General features: G+C 36.9%; 1 protein-coding gene across 1 annotated transcript; it reads left to right on the top strand.

Moving 5' to 3' along the window:
- Positions 1–1,630: 1,630 nt before the first annotated feature.
- LOC103719096 lies at positions 1,631–18,196 on the top strand (the record flags this gene model as incomplete). The annotated part of the gene is given in 11 exon segments (XM_039133929.1): positions 1,631–1,969; positions 2,127–2,184; positions 3,517–3,590; positions 5,783–5,807; positions 5,810–5,838; positions 8,998–9,177; positions 16,260–16,355; positions 16,447–16,563; positions 17,475–17,608; positions 17,689–17,878; positions 17,964–18,196. Coding segments are annotated over 11 exon segments (1,281 nt in total), but the record flags the coding sequence as incomplete, so codon positions are not given.
- Positions 18,197–19,538: the final 1,342 nt, after the last annotated feature.

Raw genomic sequence — 19,538 nt, 5'->3', positions numbered from 1 at the left:
ATGCAAGACTGTTCAAGTACGACCTACCATATGTACAGTTCATAGGGATCATTGTTCTTTGAGAGAAATCTCTCAAGCAAACCGAATACCTTGATAAGCTAAATCTTTCTCTAAAGAGGGTGCCTTGGGGCATGACTTGATTAATATTTTCCCCCTCTTATTTTATAACATTCTTGCTAGTCCTTTCTCTGGGTTTTTATCTTTTATTTCTAACAACTTTGAAGAAGTTTTGTTGGCTAGCTTGAATATGTTTACCTCTGAAACTTGACATGATTCAATTGTTTTAGTCTTCATGGTGAATAGCCCACCCTTTCTTTGAACCTCGTCAATGTTCCAACTTACCAGTATGAACTCAGTGCTATTTGATGAATAAGATGAACAAAGAAGAGAGTAATGAAAAAGGATGAAGTAATAAAAGAGGAAGAGCCATTGCTAGTAGTAACAATTTGTCACGATTCATTGGCTCATATAGAATCCGTATCTTAGGTCTATCAAAAAATATTCTTTTGCTACGCATATATAATAAAATAGAGTGAAAGGGTGCACCCCGAATATATATATATATATATATATATATATATATATATATATAATATATATATATAATTTCCTATTTTAAAAAGTATAATCGAGAGACTCAGAATATCCGTGCTTTGGGTAAATGCCTACCTTCGGGAGAAGATTACCGAACGAGTTTCTGTCCTCTTCACTTCCTAAAACTTCTTGACCATTCATTTTGTAACAGTAGAAATTAGTATATGTATATATATTGGCATCCTTCTTTCTTATTTTAACTTTCCATGATTTTATTTGGACTGAAATTTCCAGCTTTAACTCATGATATTTTTGTGATACTTCATTATTCACACTTCACTACATTAAAACCCATCCACTTCTTGCGTTTAAGATTAGTTTAAGACAACAACCAAAATAATGGTGTAATATCTATTATTCCAATTTTATTTGGTCTTCCTCCAATCATATTATATGTATATGTTTGTATGCTCCCACATATGGCACGTTTATCTTTGCCCTCCCCCATTTACACCAAAAAGGAAAAAGATTAAAATAAAAGTTTTAGCTATCATTTTTGCCTAACTACCAAAATATGAAAAAAAAATCTAGACTTTGATCCTCTTAAGAGAGTTGGAGATAGAGGTACAACCAAGTTTTGTCGTCTCGGTACTAGACTCTGCACCTGTGCTACATTAGCACAGTATCAGTATGGTATGGTACGAATTTTTTTAGCATACCAAATATCGATTCGCCACTCGTAGCAGATATGAGTACCGAATCGATATGGTTAGTATGTCCTGTATAGCCTACGACATACCTTTGGTAGAACCCTTCTCCTCGAGTAAATAAACAAAAAAAAAATGTTGGATTCTTCTTTATCCTTACAATCGAGCGTCGCTATAAATCTTTTGTGCGAACACGTGCATGCGCGCATGCACACAAGCTCTAATTTGGTTAGTCAAAAGGACAGCGAAGTGGCGGCAAATCGTTACCATAATCTCTACTGTGGACAGTGGATCTCCAGGGGCTACTGTCGCGCCTTCCGGTTACACTGATCCGCGGAGAATCCATACAAAGTTACTCCATCCCCTTAATCTGTCCCATCTAATCAAACGATCACCAATCCACACATCTCGATCCGTCCATTAAACGAACTTACTTCTTTATTAGTATCCCGCGGTCCAGCTTAACAGAATCTCTAAACTCCCCTGTCCAAGTCTCCCACCGGAAGGGCTCGCTCTCTCGATGGCTTCCTTCGTTCTTTCCTCGTACCGCGTTTGGCCCAAACCCTCGCTTCCAAACCCTAATTCGACCCGCCGGAAACCGGCGTCGGTGGGGAGCTCTTGCTCTAAGAGGTGGACCGTTGGGTTCTGTGGTGCCGGTTTCCCGGGCTTCCCCCGTCGTCCTCCGGGATCTCGATGCCGATGACTTCCGGCATCCCCTCGACAAGCAGGTTATAAACTCCTCCCTTTATCTCTCTGCAAAGTTCCGAAATTTGTAATATCTTTTGATAAAAATGGATTTTTTAATGGTGATTTGAATATCTTTATATGGACTTTTCTTGAGGTGATTCTAATGATTGTTCTGTTGTTGATGATGTTGTTGTTCAGAATACGTCGCTTCTGAGGACAATTCCTGGGTTAAATGAACTTGTCAGGGTTTTATTAGGTAATTGGTGATGAAAATCTTTCATATATGAGGATTTTGATTAATCATGCGTGATGTTTCGTATCCCATGGCTCAGCTGTGCGTATTTATACGATTTCTGATGTCCAGTAGAATGGGATTGTTCGAGAATTCATGTCATGTTATTGTAACTTTAGGGCCTGTTTGCTATTGCTTTTGTTTTTTGTTCTTGTTATCGATTACCAAGAAAAAGAATGAACTAGACTGGATAACATGTATGATGAAATTTTTTGTTATTTGGAATTGTTAGTAAAATCTTTAGAGCTTTTGGAAGTGAAACTTTAGTGCTTTCAAAAAAAAGTGTGAGATTAAAAAATAAGGAATAGCAAAGTTTTGTGCAAATTCTATCTTCAACACCAATCTCCATGTGATGCTCTAGTATATGTAATCAACTACACTGAAATAGAATAAAAATTGAAAATCACCATAGTTTGATTTCTTGCCCTCCATTGTTTCGAAAGCTTGTGACGGTGAAACAACTTAGCCTAGTAAAAATTGCATTTGTGAGGGATACAAGAACTCTTTGAGAAAAGAAATTTGATGTGGAACTCTCCATGAAAAAGCCTGTTCATGACAGTTGTAGTTGGATTTGGACATTACAGATGTTGAAATGGAAGGAGATTTTTTGTTGGTTATCAAAGAAATAAAGCTAAGAGGCATATTTAGTTGGCTATTGAGGAGTGAGTAGCAGAGTTTATTTCATCAAAAGTCACAGATCCTCTGATGTGAGGAAATCTGGCAATCTGGCTGTGGGTTGTTGGGTGAGATTTGCTCAATACCTGAAAGATGTTGTTTGATGGGAGAGCCTCATACTTCTCATTTAGAATATCTTAGCTGAAGAAGTTTAGATGCACTTCAACTTCAGATACAAATAAAAGATAGAAGAATTCTTTGAGAAAAGAAATTTGATGTGGAACTCTCCATGAAAGGCCTGTGCATGACAGTTGTAGTTGGACTGATTTTGGACAATAAAGCTAAGAGGGTTCTTCTCACATTTGATTGACTATCGAGGATGTAAGTCACAGATTATATTTCCTCAGAAGGCACACATTCTCTCATGTGCAGTTCAAACACAAGTAAAATCCTTCATATTATTGCCCCTCCCCCAACACACATGGCGGAAGGCTTCTTATTCTTGCCCCTCCCCCAACACACACAGTAGAAGAAGAGGGGAAAATACAAGAGCACAAAGCAGCTGCTATTCAAAGGCTTCGACTTGTCTATGCTGCTACATTTGTGTCTTTCCCTCCATGAGCTTTGTAGCATGATAAAGCAGTAAATCAGTACTTCCTTCATCTGTTTGTCTTGCCACAGGATCCGAATCCTTTTCTGGCAAGAAAACTCTGGGACTTGTCTGGGGAATGTCAGGAAATACTGCTATTCTTCCAGTCTAAAGATTTTAAGTTGCCAGTTGGCTCTAGGAGAATAAAATTTTGGACATCTCCCTAACCAAGTCCTTCAAAATGCACCAAGTCAAATGACTAAATCCTTTATAATTATTAAGCTTTATTTTTATTAATGTCAAGATTTTATAAGTAGAATACATGTAAAGGAATGCTTGAGGAAGCAGGGTAGGTAGAAGATTCTCTGCCCACTGCTAAGAGTAAGACGGTTTTGAATAATTGTATTATGCTCATGCTGAAATTGTATTATTTTGCATTATCATAAATGTGATAATAACTGCAAGACTTAATATCACCTTTTGTCAATTTATTTACCCAAATTTGCGGAGTTTTATTGGTCAGTGTTATGTTACGTGTTTTCCAACTGAATTCTATTTGATATGCTGCTAAATTAAGTCAGTGGGAATCTACCTTTTTTCTCTTCGGCATGAAAATATGATTAGTAGTTGATATTTGGTTATATAGTTTAATATTTTAAGCAAGGTATGCAGTACCGACCGAACCGACGTACCGTACCGAACCAGTTCAGAAAAAAAAAAAAACGCGCGGACGCGCGCTCGTCACGTTATGCTATAAAGTGGCATTAATGCCACTGCTGTGGCATTAAAAGTCCATGCGGGTTGCGCCACGTGGCTCGCGGCCCTGCGCAGCGAGCTCGCGCAAGGAACCACGCGTGACGCGCGGTTCGCACGCGTGAACGCGCGGCGCTATTTCCCCGGCCTTCTCTCTCTTTTTTTTCCTTCTTCTTCTCTCTTCTTCCCGAGCCTCTCTTTTCTTCCCTCTCTCCTCCTCTCTTTCCCCCTTCGACAGGTAGTCTTCTCCTCTTCTCTCTTTCTTCCCTTCCCTTTTCTTCTCTTCTTATTTCTCTTCTTTCTCTCTTTCTATTCTTCTTCCTCGCGAGTATCGGTGAGAATCGGTGCGATTTGCATTGGTACCAGGTTGTACCGGTACGGACCGTACCAGTAAAGGATCAGAACAGAATTCCATGGCTTGTACCGTACCGGTGAGGCGATACTGGTACGGTATAGGGTGAACCGGTCGGTTCGATCGTTCAGCAGACCTTGATTTTAGATAAGATACAAACTATTGTTTTGAACATTATGCCTGCAGCAATTATCAAATGGCTACGGCATGCATGCAGTTTAAAAAAAGCATGTCAACTATCTTCATGGTTTTCACTAATTGCAGTAAAGTTCATCTCTTGGTGCTTCTTCCATTTTTTTATGACAGTTGCAAAGCCAAAACATCCAGTTACAGCTTTTTTTTCTTTATTTTGTTTTTCATTTTTAAAATACTCCAAGATGTCAAGAAATTCGAGTGCACATTTTTTATAATTTTAATTAAGTAAACAGGAAGATTACCCAAATCTAGTCATCTTTTCTCAATAATTGGTGGAATGAATATTTGTTCAAAGATAACTAGGAAAAGATTTTGAATAATAAGGTGGCATCAATCATTGGAGTAATGTTAACCAGTAATCTATTTTTGTAAGATGTGTTGAAGCAGTAATCTAAAATGGTACAAGTGAATTGTGCAAAGCATACAGACACACATTTATCCCCAAAACCTGCATTCTTTGGAATGTGTTTAGTACACATAGTTTAACTGCAAAATCTGCATGGAGATGATTTCTTATTTGCACTAATGTTAGGATATATAATGTTCCTAGTATATTTATTGCCATTTCTGTATTTTTGAAAGTATTGTATTGCATGTATATGTAAATTTACCAATTTGATAGGTAATGGTATTACTAGAGATAAGATTGGTTATATACTAGATAATCACAATGGCGACATTAAATGAAGTTGGTTTTATTCACTTGATTATAAAATCAGCCTTCATAGTTTTTCTATGATTTTTGAGATGCCACTTAGGTGTATGTGCATAATTGGAAATGTTAAGTTTCAGATTACTTGGTATCTATGTGCATAATGTAAATGAGAACTACTTGATTCAGCTTAGACATTTATCCCTTCTCAGTTCAAAAAATTAAGTGCAAGAAAGATGGAATTAGTTCATTTAGCATGATATGTCCTAGTTAAACTTAAAACAGCAACTTTCTCAAATATAATCTTTTTTCTTTTAAAGGAAACAGATGTTTTTCTTTCTTTAATCTATTTTGTTGACATTTAGTAAAGAAAATATCTTAAATCTTATCATGATTGCGGAACCAGTTAGAGCAGGTTATGCTTCTTGAGAATATGGAACATCAGTACTTTCTGAAAATCAGGTTTTCCTGACACTTACATAAAATGCTATAAATTTAAGTATATGTTTGTTTATATATTCTCTCAATTGCATCTTGATAATTGACAACATATAGAATGTTCCAAAATGCTTGTTTTCGTTGGCATCTATATGTATGTGTGCAGATTATTTATGTTCTTAAAGTGGAATACATATTTTATGTCTATGCCATTTGTCATTGTGTGGTAATAATGAGATGCCTGTTGTATATAATCCTAAGATTTGCTTTGCAAAGTAAATTGAAAACTGCACCGTAGGCTTGCTCGTGAAGTGTTTATGATGCAATAAATAGCAGCATCTGTGTATGCATGCAGTTAGCTATCATGAATTAAAGTGGATTACATTCTTACATCTGTCATTGTCCATTATGTGGTTCTAATGAGTGCTGTTTGTAGCATCCTGAGCTTTGCTTTGCAAAGTAATTTGAAAACTGCACAATGGGCGCGCTCATGCTGTTAGGTAGGTGTTACTTACATGTGCGAAGCAATCCTGTGATCTGAACTGAATAAGAAGTATTTTGCAGATTAACTTTTCTCTGGTGAAGACTTCAAATTGTTCTCCCTACTTAAATAGTTTGCTTTTTTTGGGGGGTGGATGTTCTTTTATTAGAGTCAGAAAATGACATGGTGATGATAGGGCAATTTTACTTCAGTAAGTCTTGCTAATGGAAAAGGATTTCTTTAAAAGAGAATATGGAAATCAGAACGTATGTAATGTGGCATCATTGAATACCCGTATGGCATTGTGTGGCAATAGGATGTATCAAGACCTCCTATAAAATACCTATTGCAAATGAAAATTACTTTGAGATGCTTGGCCCAGATGTAGCCGCATCGACCATCTAAGAGTTTCATTTAGTATGTGCATTGCTTTTCTAAAGGGTGTTAGCTGTGTGGAGAAATAAAGCTGTGTTGTGATGGCATATTATCAAGGGTACCTGACTACAGTAGTATAAAGCGATTATTATTTATAGTGTTCCATCTGGGAAATATTGAATCTAGATTTTGAATAAGTTTCCTGGGAGGTCCCCTTCGAGAGGTCAGAGACTGTTGTCTTGACAAGTCTTGACCTCCTGATCTAAATCAGTGCCATGTCACTTACAAGGCTTTGAGGCACCAAATATTGTTTGACTCTTGCTATTTATCTAATATCCTTACGTTGAGTCAGATTCACTAGCACCTCTAGGACTTGCATACTTTTGAAGGATAATTGGGGTGATGAACAATGGTAGTCTCTATAATCATTTTACTTATATATTCTTGTAGGGGTGCAAATGGATTAGTATGGGTCAAGATTTTCAAAATGTTGACAGGGACAAGCAATGACTTGACCAGAACAATATATAATTGGTTTGTTGCTGGCCATTTGCATCTTGATAATGATATATTTGAAGGCAAGGTACCATTATCTCTGCTTTTGGATGTTGTAACTGGTATTTATAAAAGAGATGAATAAATGGTATAAACTAGTCATGCTTCTTCTATGCGTTGCCCCTCCTCACTTCAATTCTGTTGCTTTGCTTCACTCTTGTCTTGGTGCTCTTTTACCTTTTATGTAAACAACATAATTTGTTGACATAACATTGTCTGCCTTTTAAAACTTGGGGACCTTGATTTGTCTATCTTCCAGAGTTCCTTTTATGCTCAGAAGAACCAGTCTTGGGGCTAAATATGCCAAGGTGCAAAAGTAGTGCAATTTTGTTCAGTCGTCTAGATGTTTTTTGGATCCAAAATGGGGACAAGATAGAATAGCAAACATATTAAGGAATTGATGTTTTAGGATGTGCTGTTTATTTAGAAGTTCGGTAAGCAATATGAGATTGATTAAGAAATTCTGAATTTGATAAAATTTGACTGAAAGAGGAGAAACAAGAAATGAGAGGTGGAAGAGAATTAACAGAATGTTGGTGACAAGGTCTGCCATACCGTCCAGTACGAGGCGTACTGTATTGTACTAGAAAAAACGATATGAAACACCTCTCAAGTTGGTATCGCTCATACCGAGGCATACTGCCGTACTAAGGCATACCGAGGCGCGTATCGGTCTGTACCGAGGTGTACCGAGTTGAAAATTGAGAAAATGGGGTAAGAAGCTATTTCGACATAGAGGTGTATCGTACCATTCCAAACTGCTGAGGTACCGATACAGTACCCGCTACCAAGATTGTGGACCTTGGCTGGTGATGGGAGTGCAATGAGGACAAAGTTTTTGCTCTTGGATTGGAAGAGGAACACATAAGGAGTTAAAAGGGCACACTTTTGGGACGTGAGGGGTTTGGGGACCCTATGAAGAGGACTAGTGCTTAAGCAGATCTAAGGGGATTATGGAACTGGTTGGTTCTCTTCCGGAGACTAAAAGCTCAAGTATAAACAAGAGATCAATCATTGAACTTGGTGGGTATCATCTGAATGGTGTAGCTGTTAGTGTGACTAAGAGCATTTTATTAGGGATAAAATTTAACAGGAAGCTAGTATCATGTAAAAAAGATTGTCAATCTATTTACAGTGGATATATATAGAGGCAACTTACAATGCTTATTTTCAGTGGATATATTATGCCTTAATTATTACAAGCAGAAAAAGAAAACTTGTTTTGGAGAAGCTAGTTAAGATAGATGTTGGTTACTAATTGTGGAAACCAGGGAAGAATTTATGCCATATGGTTCTCATCTGAAAGAAACTTATTTGGGGATAACATTAAACATCTTAGTGAGTGGATTGCAGGCCAGGATGCAAGTGATTATCCATATCTGGACAAGTGAATACACTTGGAGTAACAATATTGATGTCTAACTTTTCTGTTACGGCATAGGGCCCTAGATGGGGTTCTCCCTCTTACCTATACTAAGTTATCACTTCTTTTTTTTTAAGCATGTAAAACTCTCGTCCATCTCATTTAGCTTTCCCCATTGTTCACTTAATTGTTACTATTGGTAGTTTGCTGCATGTAGATTTATAGGAGGCTTGTGGATCACACTGGATGTTAATGTAAAGCCGCTCTGAAAGCTTTGACAAACTAGTAGTGTGCCACAAATAGCTTTCCCTACCTTGTCACTGATTCTGCTATGTTGGGTTTCTTTGTAACCATCACTCAAGCTTCCTCACACAATTTAATATTCTTAATTTCTTCTGTTTATTTACAGCTTTCCAATCTTCATGAGTTAATGGTCGAGGCTGCAAAAGTACTGAATACAGAGGCTCCTGATCTGTATGTCCGCCAGAATCCTGTTCCAAATGCATACACTTTGGCGATCAGTGGCAGAAAACCATTCATAGTTGTCCATACAAGCCTTGTGGAGCTTCTTACCAGAAGAGAACTGCAGGTATCATCATTTTCTATTGCAGCATAGAACCTCTACATGTATTTTCATCATTTCTTTAGATAATTTGTCACAACCCAGAACCCAGCTCCGCCAAGTCTCGAGTGTTGCAACAATTACGATGAATCAGTGGCTGGATTGAATTCAATTGATTGCTGTGGAAGTACATAATTATCCACTTAAAGCTCAAGATATACAATTACAAAAAAAATGACTATTTGATCGTACAGAGCAGCTACATCTAAACTTAACTTTTGCAAAACAAAGTCCTGAAATCAAAACAATATTTATTTCATTCCACTGTAGTAATACAAAAAAATTGTTCAGTTTAGAGGTAAATATTACGTCCCTCGGTACATTACAAAGTACAAACCCTCTCCTCCTAGCTGCAAGCCTTATCTTAAGATACACAAAAATCCAACTCCTCTATGGTAGTAGCTTCACTATATACAGTACTTTAAGCTTGGTAGTAGCCTAAGGATGATTAATCTTTCACCCTGGAATATCATAATTAAATGATGAGCTATACAACTAAGCAAGTACTCAAACACTCTCTTAGGAAAACATTGAAATGCACTTAGAAATATTCAAAATACAACGGGGTACACTTAAAAGCACTTGAATACCCTAAAACTCTAAAACACCCATCATATCTTTTCAATACCAACTGGTTAGCAACCAGCTATTACACCCACCAAGGTTTGCAGTCTTTGTAACAGATTGCATATAGGTAGGTAGGTATGGTAGTAGGTATAGTACCGGTGCCATACCGTACTAAACTGATACACCTTAATTTTTTTTCAATATTTTAAGGTTTCTTTATTTAGTTTTGAGTGGAAAATAGGATTTGTTGAGTTTGTTTTTGATGTTTAAATGTGATATACTCAAATTTTTTATATTATACGATTAAAAAATGGTAGCCTAAATCTGAGCCTCCCTCATGTCATCTCGGTCGAATACCTCATAATCTGCTAGATCCCTGGAGTGATAGGATGGTGGCGTCTCTATTGCCTTCCTATCCAACTCAAACTATTTTTCCTATGATCTCCTCTTGCCCTCCTTCAAGTCTTGTATAGCTTGTTTGGAAAATTGACGGACTTCCTGGGGGCTTTTTGCAGATCGTAATATAGGAATACCTACCAACCATATGTTGCTTCAATTTGGTGATCCCGCCGCCTCCACATGGAGGAATATCACTTGCATCTCCAATTGTGACGGCTCCTTACTATCTCGCTATCCAACTACCTGCTAGCCTATTCCTTACACTTCTTGCTTTTTAACTCCATTTTTGACCGTCTAATCCTGAAAATTTTCAGTCCACTCATTATCAACTCCAGAGTGGTTGTGTCAATTATCGCTATGCATCTATGAATTATCCACGATTTTTTGTGGGTAAATTAATTTTGTAGTTTAAAATTATTCAATTTAAAAATTCCGAAAATTTCTAAAAAAGTGCTATTTGCCTCAAGAGTCACTTCTGAACTAATATTTATATAATTCAAAATTTCATTGCATTATTATTTTTCATATGAAATATAAAAAAAAAGTGTAAATTGCATAACTATTAAAAGTATATGATACATGCTCCAAAAACGTGTCTGAAATATCTTTATGCACTACTGAAATTTTATGAGTTTTTTAGTTAATAATATTGTTTACCAAACTTTTGTTGATCATAAATTAATTTTTAATTGTATCTAATATAGGCTCTGATAGGAGGTTTTGTATATATTTTTCAGCTTGTACTAAGCGCTAATAGCCAAATTAATCTAAGAATTACTTGAAATTAGACTTTTATTCGACAAGCAATTAATATGCCAGTAATTAATCCAATTGCTGCCAAATAATGCGAGTAAATAACATGCTAGATCGTGAGCATAATACTAATTTTCAGAATCTAAGATCTTCTTTATTTTTTTATTTTTATCCAAAAAATATTTTTAATAAAAACTAAAGCAAATATTAGAAATCAAAAATTATATTATCATATGGATCTAACTAAGATCTATGAAATCATGCTAAAAGCCAAATTTTGGTATAAGTTTCTCATATTTCAATTTTTGCTCATTTATGGGTTGTAACAAAAAAAGAAAAAAGAAAAATACCTTGTTCAAATTTCTCACTCATTCTTCCACTCTCCCTCTCTTTCTCCACTCCTCTCTTTATCCTCTCTTACCTTGAAACAGAGGGAGAAAGGGCTTAAAGGTTGCTAAGCCCTTTCTCCCCCGATAATTGAGCCCCGAACCATGCTTGGTTCGAGGGTAAGAATTGGTTTGCACTAGTTCGGGGATAAACCTATACTGAGACCATAAACTGGATAGTTTATGGTCAATATGGTACAATACTAATTGAATCAAGTGTTTCAATCTAATACTGTATACCTTAATAACTGCTGGTCATGGGTTCACTAAAACCAACTATTATACCCATTAGTGAGGGGTTCACTGATCATTAGGCCCATTAGCTAAGGTTCACTGATACCCACAATTAAAGTTGCTGGCAAGGGTTCATTGCATCGTGTCTCTACTGAGAACACGAAGGCAAGAACATATCCACTACTGGCCAGGGTCATTGCGTCATATCTTTATCGAGAATACGAAGTCCAACAACTTACTTCCTATTGGCCAAGGCTACTACATGCATCTCTACTAAGAAGACAAAGGCCAATAGCTTACCCCTTATTGTTGAGGGTCACTTATCACAATATGACTGGCCAGAATTCTCATTTCAATTCACTAGAAATGGAACTTTCCACTTTTAGGCAATAAAATGATTAATGAATATTTCAAATGACTTAAGAGTCAAAAGCAATCTCTTTGATACATTGACACAAATTCAGATCATAATAAATTCAAACTTGATAAATGCAGATGCTAAATAGTTATTCACCATGCATATTTTTCAAAATTCACTTGCCAAAAATATTAGAGAAAAGATCAGAAAATCATGAGAATTTTAGTCATTTACAGATAACATGCATATATAGCATATCAAATATTCATATATCTCAACACATTGCTGAAATTAGAATCTATATGCTGCCTTGACTTTAGTTGGAAACAAGGATGCTAGACCATTCATATATAGCAAAGTGTAGGAACCAAAATTCTAAATCCATATAAAATTTGTCAATTGTTTGATAAGACATAGATGGTCAACAATGTAAGAAGTAAGGACACTTACTGTACAAGGTATGTTCCAAAACTTCACAGCATAATTCCTTTTCTTGTAGCTTGTTTTCATTCCTGACTTTATTTCCTTGCTTTAATGGCTACCTCCTTTAAGTGGATGAGATATCTAGAGCAGCAAAATATTAGAAAGAGGTCAGCACTCTTATTTATAGATGGCTTCTAAGCATGAGATGTCTAGCCATACTAAATTAGTAGCTAGGTGTCAATTCCATAGTCATCTAAGTGGCTGAATTTCTATCACAAGGTGGTTACTTTACCATGAGGTGGTAGCTTAAAGGGAATTAGCATGAGGTGGTGGTTCCTAATAAACAAGAGGATGCTTTAATATTAAGTATGGCGTGGCGGCATTAGCATGAGGTGGCAGAAGTATGGGATGGCTGCAAAGCATGAGGTGGAGGTTTTAGCCTTAATTCTCTCGCACTAGCAATTTAGTCAAACCTTTCTTATTCCATCTTAGGGTCTTCTTTATCATTAAATGAGTCCTTACTAATATAACTTCTATACAAAGGATTCACTTCCATAATAGTCTTATTTACACATATCATTAGTTTGTATAATACATTTAGCTCATGTATACAAATGATCATGTAATAGGCGCTTACATGTTCTTAAAAGAAATTTCATCCTCTAAATTTGACATAGCTTATGTTTGAAATAGTTATGGATATCTCTCTCATTTCATCCTCATGCTCCCATATTGCTTCCTCTCTAGTGTGGTGTTGCCCCATGTTTTACTAGTGATATAGTTTTGGAGCGCAATACTTGTTCTTTCCGATCCAAGATCTAAATAGGTTGTTCAGCATGTCATATATTCCCTGATTTGGATTGGTCCTATAATGTGATGGATCAGGTTCATGCTTCCTTAAGATTTGTATATTGGACTAATTCAGGCCAAGCTTTTCCTATTCTCTTTTCTTCCTAGCAAATAGTGACCTGCATTTTATTCTATGCAAATACCTCACATGGAGCCATAATCAATGCCGGTCCTTTAGCTATTGTTATAAGCAAATTCCATTAATGACAATGATATTTCTTTCAGTTCCTTTTCATATCTAACACACAAGCTCTAAGCATATCCTCTAAATCTGGATTGCCCTTTCTGATTGTCCATTGTTTGGAAATGAAAGGTTATGCTAAATTTCAACTTAGTGCCCACTTTTGCAACCTACCTCAGAAATGAGAAGTGAGTCTCGGGTCTTTATGTGATACTATGGAAACATGAATCCTGTGCAACTTTACAACTTCTCGCATATACAACTCATCTAGTTTTTCTAGAGTAAGTTGTCTTATAGCTAAAGTGGGCAGACTTAGTCAATTCTATCTACAATCATCCAACCCACATATATGACCATTTCTAGTGTTAGGTAGACCTATAACAAAATTCATAGTTAATATGTTCCCACTTCCACTCTGCTATAGTCAAGGGTTGTAACAAACCCGCTGGCCTTGATGCCCTACCTTTACTTGCTGACATTCTAAGCATTTAGATACAACTGAGCTATCTCATTTCATGTTATTCCACTAAATATTACTTTTCTTGACTCATGGTACATCTTAGCATACTTGAGTTCTAGTGTAGGAGATCGATGAGCCTCTTCTAGTAACTTCCTTTTCAGTCTGCGTCATTTGGCACAACAAAGCTTACCCTTAATTTCAACACACCATCATGTTGAACCAACAATTCTGTTCTAGTCCCCTTCTTCACTTCCGCCAGACTTTCCATTAGAAGTGCATCCTTTTTGTTTGGCTTTCTTAATTCTCTCGATCACTGTTGGCTGCACTTAAATGAGCAAGAATTGTATTAGGACTTTCACTTGAAGTTCTACATTCAAATCCATTGACTCCTTCAGCAATTGCTATTGTCTTAACTCAAATGAGCCATACAAGCAATAGATTTTTCTACTTAATGCATCTGCTACCACATTAGCTTTACATATATGATAATGAGGTGCAATCATTCTTTTAAAAGAACAGCCATCTTCTTTATCTCATATTCAATTCATTCTGAAAACAAAATGCTTTAGACTCTATGTTCGGTCTATAATTTCATAGGTTTTCTATAGAATTAGTGTTTCAGATCTTTTGATGCAAAGATCATAGCCGCTAACTCTAAGTCATGAATGGGGTATTTCTGGGGAAGATCATTATACAAAATAAAACCCTAGTGCTTGAAGATATGGTCAAAATAGGGGCTATGGTCAGTCTAGTTTTTAACTCCTAAAAGCTCTTTCACACTCTTTAGTCCATTCGAATCTATCATTTTTTCTGCGTCAACCAGTTAGAGGTGCTGCTATTTTTAAGGTTGTTGGCAATTGTTGGGGTTATTTGAAGATCTTTAAGTTCTTGAAGCGAATATGGGATAATAAGAATTGGTTTAACAGCGGAAGGTCTCTAAATTCCATTTCTAATGGCTTTGATGGAAGATATGAACTTTTTGTTAGATGCAGTGAGCTAAAACTACTTGAAGAGCTCGCAAGTGGTTTCCTGTATCTCAAAGCTTGTTAAGATTAAACTTTGAAAGAAGCTACTGGTAATATTCCAAATTGCGAGGACCAGGGAGACAATTGGAATCATATGCTAACATGATGGTGTCTTACTAGGACCTCCTTAGGTAGGTCAGGTTCAACTGAGGTTGAGGTGCTTTCTTTGTGAAGGATAGAGATTATTTTGTACGAGATCATGGAGTTAGAAGGATACTTATAAAAAATGCGTTGGTAACAACTAGCCATGACTCGCTATATTGGCTCATCGATAACTAGGTTTGTCTTTATGTTGAAAAAAAGGGGGGGCGGGGGGAGTAGAGTTTCTGTTTCATTCTCAAAAACCCAAGTAGAAAGAAGAGTAGACTGAACTACATGAATAATGAAACCCTTTAATTTTTTCAGTGGTTTGTACTGTCCTTAGAGCTTTTGGAAACAAAGATCTATTGCTTTCAACAAAGCCCAAGTAGAGACAGGAAGTGGACCGAACTACATGAGTAATGAAAATCTTTAGTTTTCAGAGTGTTTGTGACATCCTTTTGGAGCTTTTGGAATAAAGATCTACTGCTTTCCAAAAAGAGTGAAATTTAAAGCAAGAGATAGCAGAATTTTTGTGCGGTTGCTATTTGTAACATCGGTCTCCATGTGAATATTTCACTAATTTGTAGCAAAATGAAAACACATAATGACAATGACACCAAACAAGACCTTAAAATATTATTTTCTGTCATTTAAGAGAGGCTGGTTTCCTGGGCTTTGTATAAGTATAATTTGATTTTTTCCCCTCCTTTTGCATGTGATTTCTGAGAATCATCCTTCTAATGTGTCATCTTCTTGTTGTTCTACTGGGCTTGTTTCCATCCTTTAACATTTATGCTGATTACTTTTGAGCTTGGGGTTTGGCTGCTCAACCCCTTGTAAATAATTTAGTAGTGGAATGATGCTGAGTTGGAAGAAACCACTCCTCCCCCCCCCCCCACCACCAAACAAAAAGAAAAAAAAGAAAATAAAAGAGAAACTAAACAAAAACGACGGCCACCACCGCCGCTGCAATGTAGTGGAAAGAGAGTAACAGGGATATTTTTAGTCGCCCATCATTTCCAAGGTCAGGATGGTTCTTCTAGATTTTACCTTCTTTCTTCCCGTCTCTCTCTCTCTTTTCATTTTTCCATCTTTTTTCATCTCTATATATCTTTTACAAGTTTTGCTATCATCAAATATGAAACCGAACATGCATGTCTCATTTGTTATACTGGTTGTGATGCTTAAAAAATTATGTTCAAATGTCACTTTAATGTCTCTAGCACTGGAATGTGTAGTAATTAGATTTGGAAGTGGATTCTAAATTCTAAAGTCTATATTTTTGACTTGGGATCAAGTAATTCATATCTGTTTAGGTGTACCTTTTAATTAGGCTGTTTTGGCTCACGAGTTGGGTCACTTGAAATGCGACCATGGCGTGTGGCTTACATTTGCAAATATACTAACACTGGAGCTTACACTGTACCTGGTAGGTCATATTTATTATTGCAAAAGCTAGGGGAATTGTGATTGTTTTGAATGCTAACCAACTTGTTGGCCAAGGTATTGATGATTCTGAGGTCTGCAGGGCTTGGTGGTTGATTGCTCAAAGTTTGGAGGAGCAGCTGCATAGATGGCTTCGAGCTGCTGAACTAACATGTGACAGAGCGGCTCTTCTTGTTGCTCAAGATCCGAAGGTACTTGATTGAATCCAAAGCTCTTCAGGAAACCTCTCGTTCTAATAAGTGACGTGTCTGTTATTAAATTTTAGACATTTGTCATTAAGTTTCAATGAATTGCTAATAGTTTCATTTTGGATATGACGTAATCACATAATCAGATGTTGTCTTTTGATCAATCTAACTCCAAATTCAATATGTTGCCTGAAAGTTCCGAACCACCTTGTAGTAGAACTCTCTAACATAAAAGGTGAAGCCTACCATGATGTTTTAGTTTGGATCAAATCTCAATTCCGCTGTAACTTTACCCATCATATTTATTGATGGGACAGAAGTGCTGAGTTGAATTGAGTACTCTTTATGAACGTATATGAACTAAGCTTCCCATTTTTTTCGGACATGTTGTTTATATTCAAATTATTTATTTTGTAAGAACAGGAAAATATTGATGTATTGGTGAATCATAAGATCATCCTACTTGAAACTGGCCAGGGTTAATTCCATGTAATGTAAGAGATCCCAAATGTTTGCATGGATGTATATCGTGATTGTATTCTGCCATTCTTTGATAGATTCCTAAATTGTCCCGTTGGTGACTTTGCTCAAGACTGCTAGCAAATTTTTCGCATCACTTTTCTAGGCTTCAGATTATCGACCGACAAGAGTATGAATAATATAATGTTGGTGTTGTACAATTGTTTGCTTGATTTGTTATTACTGAAGTAATGACTCGAACGCAAAAGCTGGGGTGGATGATCGTATATGGTACTGGATATTGTTTTTTCTTTTCTTTTTTATATAAATGTACTGGATATTATTTTGAGACCATATTGCAAGTTACAATTAAACTCAATTTCTGGCTTTATTCAGCTTTCCCTGCTGAAGTTTAACTAGCATCTAATAGTCTTCCTTCCATGTCCCATCAAGAGGTAGTCATCTCTGTTCTGATGAAACTGGCTGGAGGGTGTCCATCTCTTTCTGACCATCTGAACGTCGATGCATTCTTGGAGCAAGCTCGGTCATATGACAAGGCTTCTTCCAGCCCAGTTGGATGGTATATCAGGTTGGTGTCGATGCTTCTTGGTTTTTATTATCAGGCCTTTGAGAAGAACTCATGTCATGAATTTTCTGATATATTTTCAGGAATGCTCAAATGAGGCAGTTATCCCACCCTTTGCCTGTTCTGCGTGCCCGTGAGATTGACGAATGGTCGAGGGGCCAGGAGTACAAATCTCTTCTAAAACGAGCGATCGAAGCAGCAGTTGCTCGGAAGGTTAGTGGTCTCCTTTGCCATGCGAGGATGGAGATCAATAGTAGCATACTCGAATACATGGTGAGTTGAGCTTTCCTGCATGCAAGTCTTCACCTGCCTCTACTTTCCTCACCATACTCTTTGATGTCCGGTTACTCTTTTGCAGGCCAGGAAAATTACAGTACACACCACTAGAAATGCTTGATATAAGAGATGACTTTTGAATTTAGAAGTATTATTCTATTTAGGTAAACAATACGAATGTTAAGCAATTGTTATGTAAATTCTTATTATATTATTCTTAAATTGAACCCAAACTCCTGCCCTGTAAAGCTTCACAAGTTTGGTCATTCCATGTTATATCCACTACTAATCTAATAAATAAGCTTTGCTTAAAGACAAAAGAGGCGCGTCCCCAGATTTTATACATTCATCCTTATTTTTAGTATTTCTTAAAAAGGAAAGGTTTTTTATATGTTCATCCTGTCTTTGCAGTATTTCTTAACCACCAATTAGTGACGAGTAACCTGGATTAAGAATCTGCAAAAATGTCTCATATGATAGCTTATTTGATTATTCACAAAAAACATTGGAATGAGGTGAGAAGATGAAAGAGGGAGTTGTTTGCATTAGACCTAACAGAAGCCCGCTTCTCATCTGTCCTCTTGGTCCCAAGTCCATTGCCGTGCTCTCTTTTAGCCTTCAGTGCTGCTTCCCCACCATTTGAAGAAATTATATTCTACCACTGCATGCACCACATGGTCATATATATCAGAAATCATGGTCATTTATTCTTGTAGGCTCCATTTATGAAGCATGCATCTTGGCGCACTGCTAAAGGAGCAGCGGTTGTGATTGATGGCATGCACGACCATGTGGTGCATGCAGTGTAGAAATAATTTCTCCACTATTTGATCTCCTTGCTTCTGACCACTCCAATCCAACAACTTCTCATGCCTAGATGGTCGACAGTCATTAATTCCGCTCCATCGCTATGAACCAGCTTTGTTGCCACTCTTGAACTCGAGCTTGACCTCAGACTCGAGCTTTTCTGCATATTATTATCTATTTGATTGTCTGGTCATAGCCCACTGCACCACCCTATATGACTCAACTGACCATTGTCCGACCCAATTGAATTGGAAACCATCCACATAACCTACTTATTCCTCACACATAACAGGTTTCCCTCATTCATCCATATTGGAGAGCGAGACCAATTCTTCTTGTTCAAACCAAGATGTGAAGCCGGTTATGGGGGCTTTATCTCAGTCTCGTGCACAGCACGTGCCCTTCCCATCTCATACACACCACCCATCCCATGATCCCTTCTATTCCCATCTATCATATGGCCGTAGCTTCCGCATGAACTCAAACCAAATAAATTATAGTCGCTGGCCGATTCATTCCATGCAGTGGATGCTGAAATTTTATGTTAATGGGTGCAAAATCATGTTATAAATACAAATAATCATGAATAAATAAAGAATCCGAAATAAATAAATAGGAACAAATTGAGTAGAAAAATTTAGCTATAAAGACATGCGTTGTCCTTAAAGGCACATTTTGAGTTCTTCGGAATCAATAACTCGGTAAGGATTCCAACATGTCTACCCTCTAGGATTCAATTATAGGATCACCTTTTTAAGGATGCCTCCCAACCTATAAAGGTTTGATTGAATTGCGTCGGGTTGTTTCTTGAATCACGAATGAAGTTGTAGTGATATTTTAGCAGAAAATG

Source organism: Phoenix dactylifera, chromosome 14 (assembly GCF_009389715.1).
Source record: "Phoenix dactylifera cultivar Barhee BC4 chromosome 14, palm_55x_up_171113_PBpolish2nd_filt_p, whole genome shotgun sequence".
Classification (NCBI taxonomy): Eukaryota; Viridiplantae; Streptophyta; class Magnoliopsida; order Arecales; family Arecaceae; genus Phoenix; species Phoenix dactylifera.
This window is presented reverse-complemented; position numbering and strand designations above follow the sequence as displayed.